The sequence below is a fragment of the Ailuropoda melanoleuca genome, chromosome 12 (assembly GCF_002007445.2).
Source record: "Ailuropoda melanoleuca isolate Jingjing chromosome 12, ASM200744v2, whole genome shotgun sequence".
Classification (NCBI taxonomy): Eukaryota; Metazoa; Chordata; class Mammalia; order Carnivora; family Ursidae; genus Ailuropoda; species Ailuropoda melanoleuca.
The window spans coordinates 8,548,967-8,558,655 of NC_048229.1; the positions used below are offsets into that span (position 1 = coordinate 8,548,967).

General features: G+C 56.6%; 1 protein-coding gene across 1 annotated transcript; it reads right to left on the minus strand.

Annotated features, from left to right (window-relative positions):
• Nucleotides 1-1,760: 1,760 nt before the first annotated feature.
• On the minus strand, nt 1,761-8,830 carry PHETA1 (PH domain containing endocytic trafficking adaptor 1). The gene is made up of 3 exons (XM_034638573.1): nt 8,607-8,830; nt 6,107-8,442; nt 1,761-4,279 (listed from the first exon to the last, which is right to left on the minus strand). Exons 2-3 carry the CDS (start codon nt 6,258-6,260, stop codon nt 3,729-3,731), a joined length of 705 nt encoding a protein of 234 aa, XP_034494464.1. The 5' UTR covers nt 6,261-8,442; nt 8,607-8,830; the 3' UTR covers nt 1,761-3,728.
• Nucleotides 8,831-9,689: the final 859 nt, after the last annotated feature.

Sequence of the window (9,689 nt, forward strand, 5' to 3'; positions counted from 1 at the left end):
TCTGGCTGCAAAAAAAAAAAAAAAAAAAAGTCCCTCTCAAAGCTTTAAACAAGGACATTTATGACCTCAAATAACAAGATGTCCAGAGGGTAGGGCAGGTTCCTGGTCCATTGATTTGTCAGTTCAAGGATATCTTCAAGTGTGTACGGAGCCCAGCAGGGCATGTTTTCCTTAGTGTGGTCTGCTTCATGATCACAAGATGGCTGCCACAGCTCCAGGCATCAGACATAACTTACCCTCAGAGAGCAATGAAGAGCTCTTCATTGTGTCTCTTTTTAAAAGCAAGAAGACCCTTCTACTCACATCTCATTGGCTGAAATTCAGTCACACAACCATTCTTTATCAGCTAAAGTTTAGCCGATCCCTGAAAGTCAAGTGGGAACAGCACAACTAACGATTTAGGGTAGACGGATGTGGGCAACCAGCCCATAGCTTCTAGCCTGGTTGCCCTCCTTGAGGTTCTCACCCCTACCCCAAGTGGTTTCTCAGAATATCCCTCTGAATATATACAATATCCCCCCAAGACTGTTTGGGTAAGGACAATTTCCTCTACTTTGTCCTGCTTTTGGGATGTTTTAGTCATCCTTAGACACGTGCCCCAAACATCCCCCCTCAGTCAGGCGGAAACAATGACATATTAGCAGGTGGATGCACAACACTCCGGTATTGACCGACTTGTCTCCCCTCCCCCTTTCAGTGGGTTGCAGGGAAACGTTCCAGCCCTAGAAAGCCTGGCAGGTGAGGGGACCCTTGCGACCCTCCCTCTTGGGCTGTCTCTCTCCTGCTACTTCCCCCATCCTATTCCCCAGGCCCTGCAGAGGTTGTGGTCACAAATACCACAGGCAGCACCCTGACTCAGCCTGTGTGGGGAACCACTTCCCCAGCTCCCGTGTCAGCTGTGGTCCCAGGAGAGGTGGGAGGAATTACTCAGCACACACTGGATGCTCACAGTGGCATGATTCCCTGACCTTGATAGATTTCATTTCTTGTTCTTGAACTTGTTCTGTGAACTGAGGAAAGTAGGTTGCTCCTTCTAAGCCACATTTTCCTGAGTGTGCATGATTTTTCCAGGCTGGCAAGGGACACATGTGACTCAAGTTCTGAATCCACGTTAGGAGGACCTAGGGCCTAGTCCCTCTCGTTGGGTGACCTGGGGCCAGCCCCTTCCCATCCATGAATCCCCCATGAGCCCAGCCAATAGGCTCAATGAGTCCACGACACACAGCATGAGCACCACCACCATCCACCCTGTGCTCATAGCAGACATCACTAATCAATCACAGGATCTTTTCCTCTGAACCAGCATTGATGCCAGAATTCTCACTCCAGGCCCCCAGGCAACCACCATGAAGCCATCTGTGAGACAAGGCAGGTTTGACTCTTCCATCTGCCATCCCCAACGTCCCTCCCAACTGTCAGGCCTTCAGCCCACAGAACTTTTAAATCTTCACCTTCGCCCCTGCCTCCTCTCCCCTCTGAAAAGGAACTTTGCAACTCCATCCCCCTCATATTCCTCTGGAAGACTCTGCCCTTCTTCCACAGGATTGTAGGTGTTTACATCCCTGCTTTGACACCTTCGGCTGTGTGAATTTAGCAGCTTTCTTAACCTAAGTCTCCGTTCCCTCATCTGTAAAATGGAGCAGTTATCTGCCATAAGAGGTTGAGAATGTGCCTGGCAGAGCATCAGCCATGGGCACTCAGCATACATTAGTCACTTCTCCTGTAGGGCCTGCTCTGCAATGAAGGATTCTGATGGGGAAAAATGACACAATCAGCCATCACTTGACAAATTTTTTATTTTAGCCTTTACATCCCCCTCCCAGGCTGCCAGATATCTCTGTCCCCACCCAACTCTGGAGGCAGCCTGACCCCATCTTGTGCTTTTTCGGGGGTGGAGAAGGGGGGCAGTGGTAGGCACTGTACCTTTATAGAGCTTGTAAACCTGCACCAGGATGGGGACCGACACCTCGCCCTGCCAGCTGGGTCTGGCCAGGACATGGGCTCTGGGCAGATCCTAATATCCCTGGAGACCCAGGGCCTATGGACAAGAGCAGCTATCCCCACCCCCTCCACTCAGGACTTGGAAAGGAGGGGGATGGGAAGCGTTCGAAGACCCCAGAGGCACCTATCAGGAGAACAGGACTTGCTGGGAAGAAGGTAGAGAACAAGGTGAGATTTTTGAGGTGCCTTTGTGTCCAGCCAAGGCTCCTGACCCCCTCCCTGGGGGCAGTGCCAACTATACCCCCCCCCCATTCAGCCAAGCCCAAAGCTGGGGCACCTCATCCCCTCCCACCAGCTAACAAGAAACAAAAGCAGTGAAAACACCAAGCTCTGTTGCTAGGGGGAAAAACACCCTAAGTATTAAAAATTAAATTAAAACTGAAGCCCCAGTCAACTGAGCCAGCAGTGAGCTGGTGGTGATTGCAGACACACAGACACTCCGCATTCTTCCCCGAGCCCCAGGGTCTCCAAAGACAGCAGAAGGGGCCTTAGGACCAAGTCCCACTGTCACCAAGAGAGACCCTCTGGGGAAATAGAGGATGGGGCATATGTGTCCTCAGGTGGTCCCCAGTGTGGGGCACTGAGAACTGTAAACATAACCCAGCTTGAGGGCCGGGGGTGTCCCAGCCCCCTGAGATTCTCCCTGGATGAAGAATGGCCACTGTGGTGAGTACAGTAAAACAGCAGTCGGCCTCGAAGCAAAGCAAGACCTGGTCTCCCCATCAGAATACTGGGGGTGGGGATGGGCTGGGACTGTGATGGAGTGAGGGGCTTCCAGAAGCCAAACAAAGCTTGGCAGCTGTTTCTTTGCAGTACCAGATCAGCACCCAGGCCCTTTCTGGGTGGTGAGTCAGCGCACGGTCACCCATTCCTGGGGAACCCAGCTAGAAAGCCAGCTCAGGCCACAGCTGCCCAGCTCAGGACTGGACAAGGTCAGCCAAGCTCCTAAGAGGCCCCAGCCCAGGCTGCGGCAGAAGACCCGCTCCAGAAGGAGACTAAAGTATGTGGTTAAGGAGTGTGGGGAGGGCATGTGAGAACCACCACAGGGACACAGACTGGCCCAGATCAGAGGGCCGCTACTGTGCCAGGAGTACCTTCTCAAGGCCTGGCTGAGGCCCAGGGCAAAGTCGTGCCTCAGCCCCACTCCAAGCCAAGAAGAGCCCTTGGGACCAGGCCGCCTCACCACACGGGTCACGCTTTGAAACCCGCGCCTGCGCTGCCTTCTGCACCTGCTTCTGGGGACAGGCAGGTAGCCTGGAGCCAGGCCCTGGAGCAAAAGGAGGTCAAACCCAGGTGTGGTGCAGCTCGGCCAAGGCTTCTCTGTCTCTGCCCACGTCCAGGTCCAGTCCGAGCCGCCAGGGCCAGGGCTGACCCGGCATCGCCTTCCAGGCATCAGATCCTCACGTGGCCCAGTCATCCCAGCGGGGGTCTGTTACCAGCAACAGACCTTAGCTGGGTGACTCCAGCAGGGCGGGGGGCCAGAGTTCCCCGGATACCAGGCCTCTGGCTTCTTGAGGCTCACCGAGGCCCTGCAGGCTCCTTAGAATCGGGCCCATGGCCCCCTCTGAGTCCCACAAGTCCTAAAGCACCCCTCAGAACCCAGCATCTTCTCAGAGCCGGGCCCGGGAACCAGGCCACCCCGACTTCCCTCAGGCCCATTTCCCCCCTGGTCTCCCAGGGCAGGGCGTGTCGGGCGACCTCAGGGCTGGCCCGCCCCGCTCATCTCTTCAGGGCTGGGCCCGGCTCCTGAGCCACTGGCTCCTCAGCGCCCTCACCTCCTGCCCATACCACTCGTGCAGCTGGGCAAAGGAGCCGGCGTAGAGAGGCCCGTTGGGCAGCGGAATCCGCCGGGGAGGCAGGGGCGGCGCGGGGCCGGGCCGCGAGGCTGCAGCTTTGGCGCCCGCGGGGCGGNCCAGGTAGTCGAAGCTGGCCCGCGACAGCGCCTTCACCCAGCCCTCCATGGCGGCCTGGCTCTCGGCGGCCAGCACGTAGGTGCGCGCCCGGGCCCCCGCGAAGCGCACGGCGAAGGCGAACTCCTCGGCGGCCTCCACCAGCTCCACGGTGCAGCCCTCCAGGATGATGACGCCCACCGGCTCGCGGCTGGCCGGCTCCTCGAAGTAGAAGAGCATGTTGCCGCGCAGCACGAACCAGCGGCGGTGGTAGGCCGCGTGCCGGCCGCCCTTCTTGTACAGGAAGCCCGCGTTGTCCACCGGGGCGTCGCACGTGGCGTAGAAGGCCAGGCTGCGCTCGTTCAGCTTCATGGCGGCCGCGCCGGGGCCTGTCCCCCCACCAGGACAGCGGTTACTCATATGGCCCCCGCCACCCGGTCCCGCCGCCCCACCGCGCCTCTCCGTGACCTCGCCGCCACTCTCGGCCACCGACGGCCCTCCATGCCTTCTCTCGCGCAGGTGAGTAAACTGAGGCTCCTGGAGCAGAAGCGGCCTGCCCAAGCTCACGCAGCTCTTCCGGAGCAGAGCCAGGGCCCAAACTCAGGGCTGACCGGCCCCAGAAGCCTCCCCAAAGTAAGGCGGACCAAGCATTTTATAGTATTAACTCCTTTCATCTCGCGGCAAACCCCAGTTGGCAGGGCCCCACACCACCGCTATTTGACAGATGGGGTGACAAAGGACAGAGAGGCTAGTAACTAGCAGACAGTCACAAAGCAAGTTGGGCAGACCTGAAATTCAAAGCCAGGCCTCATTTTAGGCGCCGATGTTTTCATCATCCCCAGAAACCAGACGGGCTGCCTTTTTGTGGTCCCTTCCAGGTCCCCCAGCTGTGACTTGCCTATCCATGAAATGGGGATATGAACAGAACTGACTTTGGAAGGCTGTAGGGCCTTCACTCATCAAACATTTGTTAAGCACCCACCATGTGCCGAGTACTGTTCCAAGTACTAGGAGTCCAGCAATAAACAAGATAGAGAGGGTCGCTGCCCTCGTGGTACTGACATGCTAGTGGCAGGGGAAGGGGGCAGACCATTAACAAACAGGTGAAATACGTCTGCGAGGTGGTCTTCAGTGCTGTAGAAAATATAATACAGGGAAGGGGCCGGGGGTATTAGGGACAAAAGGAGTGTTTGACTTTAATGGGAGTCAGGAAAGGCTGTACTGAGAAGGTAACATCTGAGCAGAGACCTGAAGGTAAGCGAGGGAGCTCCAGGGACATACCAAGCAGAGGGAACAGCAAGTGCAAAGGTCCTGAAGTAGGAACCTGCTGCTGTGTTTGAGGAATAGCCAGGAGGCTGGTGAGGCTGAAGCAGAAGGGGAAGAGGAGAGGCAGAAAAGACTGTAGTGAAGTGACCCAGAAAAAAGTTCCAGGGCTTGGCCCACACTTAAAGGAAGGGGATGAGGAGAGCATCAGGCACCCACCTAAAGCAGAGGACTCTAACTCTATACACTTGGCCCAGTGATATTTATCCACGTTCCCCCAAGGAGTACATGATGGGGGCAACACTGGCCAGACGGTACTAATTGGGAGGTGGAACCTGGGCCCCCAACATAGCTGTACCCTCCCTTGGAGTTTTTCATGGCCACTTTGTTCGGGTTTCACAGCCCCACTCTGCACAGGACAGTAGCTCTATTTTTCAATAGGCAAAGCATGTAAAGTCCCTGGATTGCAGAAGGTACTCAGTTAATGTTCATTCCCCAGCCTGGGTGGTGCCTTACTCAGGGCCTAGAGGAATGAGGTATGGCTGGTGACTCTCCTGGGAGCATCTGCCAAGCCAGGCAACCTGACCCAGAGCAGAGGGGAACAACAGCTCCCAACAGAATCCACCTCATCTAACTTGCCTGACTGAGCAGTCAAGGAAGGCTTCCTGGAAGAGGCAACATGAGCTATGATTTAGTAGCTGAGATCAGCCTGTCTTGACCTAGCAGTGGGGCCAGGGTCAGAGAGAGGCCCTGAAGCCTCAGGGTATTTAATCCCTGCTCTGCCTACCTGAGCTGAGTGACTTCAGACACAGGCTGCCCTGCTCTGAGCCTCAGTTCCTCTCTCTGCAAAACAGGACTCATGTGTTCTCCCTCACACCCCAACAACTCCACGTGGATCCTGGCTCCATTTCGCACAGGAACCACCTACTCTACTTGCCCCATCGCTCTCCTACCTCGCAGGCCTCCGCTTGCCTCCCTGCCCAGTCTGGTGTCGGCTTGCTCTTCTCTGGGCTCAAATGTCAGCTCTGTAGTGTCCAGGTCGTGGGACCTTGGGCAAGCTTTAAGCTTCTCTGGGCCTCTGTTTCCACATCTGTAAAATGGGATCATGACAACCCTAAGTCAGGATGTTGCGATGTGACAGTGACTCTGCAGGAGGTGCTGAGCATGGTACTGGACACACAGTACACACTCAGCAGTGCTAGTGTTGACATTCTTCTCAGCCTCGCCAAACTCTCCCCTCAGCACTCTCTGTTGCAGCAAATGGCTTCGCCTTCTCCCCCCACTCCCACTCTGCACTCATCAAGCCCAGCTGATTGCCGCCCCCCATCCCAACCTCTTCCAAATCAGGGGCCTAATATCTCTGCCCCCTAGCACCTCCCCATCCTCAGTCCCTGTTGTCACTCGCCTTGACAACTGCAGTAGCCTCTTCATTGTCTGCCTCCACCCTTGCCCCTTCCCTGTCCCAGTTCTTCAGGGTAAAAGCCAAACTCCCTCTTTGGCCCCTCCCCTGGCCCCACTATAATCCATTCCCCACAGAGGGATCCTGTTAAGATAAGTCCAGCCACACCCCTCCTCTAGTCTAAACACTCCCATGACTCCCTACCCATCCCAGTATTAAATTCAGTCCTCCCCATGGCTTCCAAGTGCCCATCTCCTACTTCTTTCCTCCAGCTCCAGCCAGCCTGGCCTCCTTGCTATTCCTCAAACACACCACAGCCTTTGCCCTGGCTGTTCCTTTACCTGGAATGCCCTTCTCCTTTCTTCTTCACATGGCTGACTTCTCATCCTTCAGTTTCAGCTTGACCATTAGGGAAGCAGTCCCTGACCACCCTGTATGCAAGAGACACCCTTCACCCAGTCACTCTCCTACGCCCCAGTGTGAAATTACCTGGGTCATCTTTGCCTACTCTAGGAGGGCAGGGGTTTTTGGCCTGAATTCCAGTGCCCGGCATGTAGTTGGTGCTCAAATACCTGTAGAATGAATCAGACAATTATCTTCTGAAATCTCTCAACAGCCCCGTAAGAAGGGATCTGTTCATCCACCTGCATTCATAGATGTGGAAAACGGAGAGAGAGAGGTTAAGTAACTTCCCCAAAGGCACAATGCTGTGCCCAGAGTCACACGCTCCAGGCCATCAGCACAAAGGGGCTGATCCTGGGATGTCCCCACCGCATTAAGGCCCAAGGAAGAGCAATTTCCCTCTTGGCTCAGCAGCCATCCTCCCGCTACTGCCCAAATGGGGCCAACCTGGCCCAGGGTCACTGGCCAGCACAGAACCCCACTCTGCCCATGGCCCTTGCCTCCTCCAGCCCAGCAAAGAAAAAAGGGGGGAGGGCAGGAAGCAGCAGGGGTGTGGGCTCCAGCCTCTGGGAGGGCCTGGTCACCCACTTATCTCCTCACACTCATGCTGTTTTCCAAGAAGTTCATAGTCCACTACGGGTACTGCTGTTGATTCAACAGCCTTTGGCGGGGCAGGAAGCTGGAGGGAGCCTGGCCTCTCTCTGGCCCCAGGGCCAAGTTCTCCCCTCCACCTAAAGAATGTCACTTCACCTTTCCCAGTCTGTTTCCTCATCTGTCAAACGGGCTGTGGCATGGGTTCGATGGGCTAGAATGAGGAAAACCCACTGACAAACTGTGGGAAAGGCACCAAAAGCACAGCCGCTCTGAGTCGGGGTGAGCCTCATCTATAAAATGAGAATGTTAATATCCATCCCTCTGGGAAGGACTGAATAAATCCTGAGGAGCCATTCTGCAAAATGTTTACCAGGTACTGAGCGCTCAGGCAAGAAGCTGTCCGGAAGGCAAATAATTAGCTCAAGGTCTCCAGGGACACAGCTGGCCCAGAACCCAGGACTCTGGAGAAACTGAGGCACGACATTTTGACATTCAATTCAAGAAGCCAGACCGCAGGTGCTGAGATTGAATCCAGCTGCCACAAGTGTCCCCAACAGTGAGCATGGGGGAGAGGGCGTGACAGGTACAGGCAGAAAAACGTGCTGAGAACCCCGAAGAAGAGCGCCTCTCCAGCACGGGCCACAGGGACGCCAGGACCCCCGCCCCAGGCTCGAGGCAGCCCCGCTGCCCATTGCTTTGGCTGGTTCTCCAGGTCTGGCGCTGCTCCTGGCTGCCCTCGGTCCCTTTCTTTGTGTCTGGTGTGTTCCTTAAAGGACAGCCAGAGCCCCAGAAGAGGTGGTTCACCGCAGAACGTGGGAGCCAGAGTTCCACCTGGCGGAGGTCCCTTATGGGGCGGGAGTCGTCGGCCAAGCTCGGCCCCGGCAGCTGAGTTCCCTAATGGGTAAATTACCAGTGGCGTGTTATCGCAGATGGGCAGCTCCCTCCATCAGAGGTCTCCCCAGACAGCCGGGGACCCCGAGGCCCACGACGGCCCGAGCCCGGTCTCGCGTCCCCTCGCAGGGCCACCCGCAGGTCCCCCCTCGCCAGGCCGGCCTTACCTCGCAGTGCAGCCTAGGGCGGCGGCGGCCGCAGCGGGACGGGAGGCGCGGGGCCGGGGGGAGGCCCGGCCATGGCCCGGGATCCTCGGTGGCGGCGGCGGCGGCGGCGGCGGCGCTTTGTCTCCGGGGCGGCCCGGCTGGCGCAGCCGCGGGAGAGGGCCACTCGGACGGAAGGAGGCGGGGGCAGCCGGACGGTCCACGACCCGCGGGCGCGCCCCTTTAACCCTTCCCAACCCACCCGCGCCGGGCCCGCCCCCTCGTTCATCCCGCCCCCGGATTGGCCAGCCCCTACTCGACACGCCCCCTGGATTCGCCAAGCCCCCGTTGGTCCGCCTCCAGAAACCTCTTAAAGGGGCCGCACCTTATTACCCCAATCCTCAGTGCCCTATCCCAGGAAAGAGGCCTAGGGCCGGCCCTGAGACCGAACGCGCTTCCAGGGGTAAGAACCGGCGGCAGAGAGGCCTGGAAAAACCTTCTGGGATCGTGGGCGGGACCGTCGCTGCAGCCCTAGGCCTGGAGTAAGAGTTCCTCCCTGGCTAGCGTTGTCAGATTTACCAAATTTAGCTCCTCACTAAATCTGAAAAACAACACTGCTGAAAATTTGGAACTTATTGAAAAAGAAAACTGAATACAGCACATTTCAGGCGTTTTGACAAAGTCATTAGAGGACTGTATTATATGCACGGGGTGCCTGGCAACCCTCCCCCTTGTCCCCTTGAAGAGAGAAAGTCCTGGAGCTGGGCGGGCGTGGGTGGGGTTCCAGTCCCACTGAGCCCTTTGATTGCTGTGGGCCTTTGAGAAGTCACTTCACTTCTCTAGGTCTGTTTCCTCATCTGTGAAATAAAGACAATCATCAAATGTAAAGTTCGTGGCACACAGTAGGTACTTTCAGCAAACAGACACTGCAGTTCTTTTTATTCCACCCAAAATAACAACAGTTCTACCTCCTGGTATATTACTTCCTGCTCTTGCTGCCAACCTCCAGGACTCAGTCCTTGTCCAGTCCTGGCCTGAGGACAAGAGAGGAACAGCACAAACCAGGATGATGTATTCATCCTACAGCCTCTTACTAAGCACCTGCTG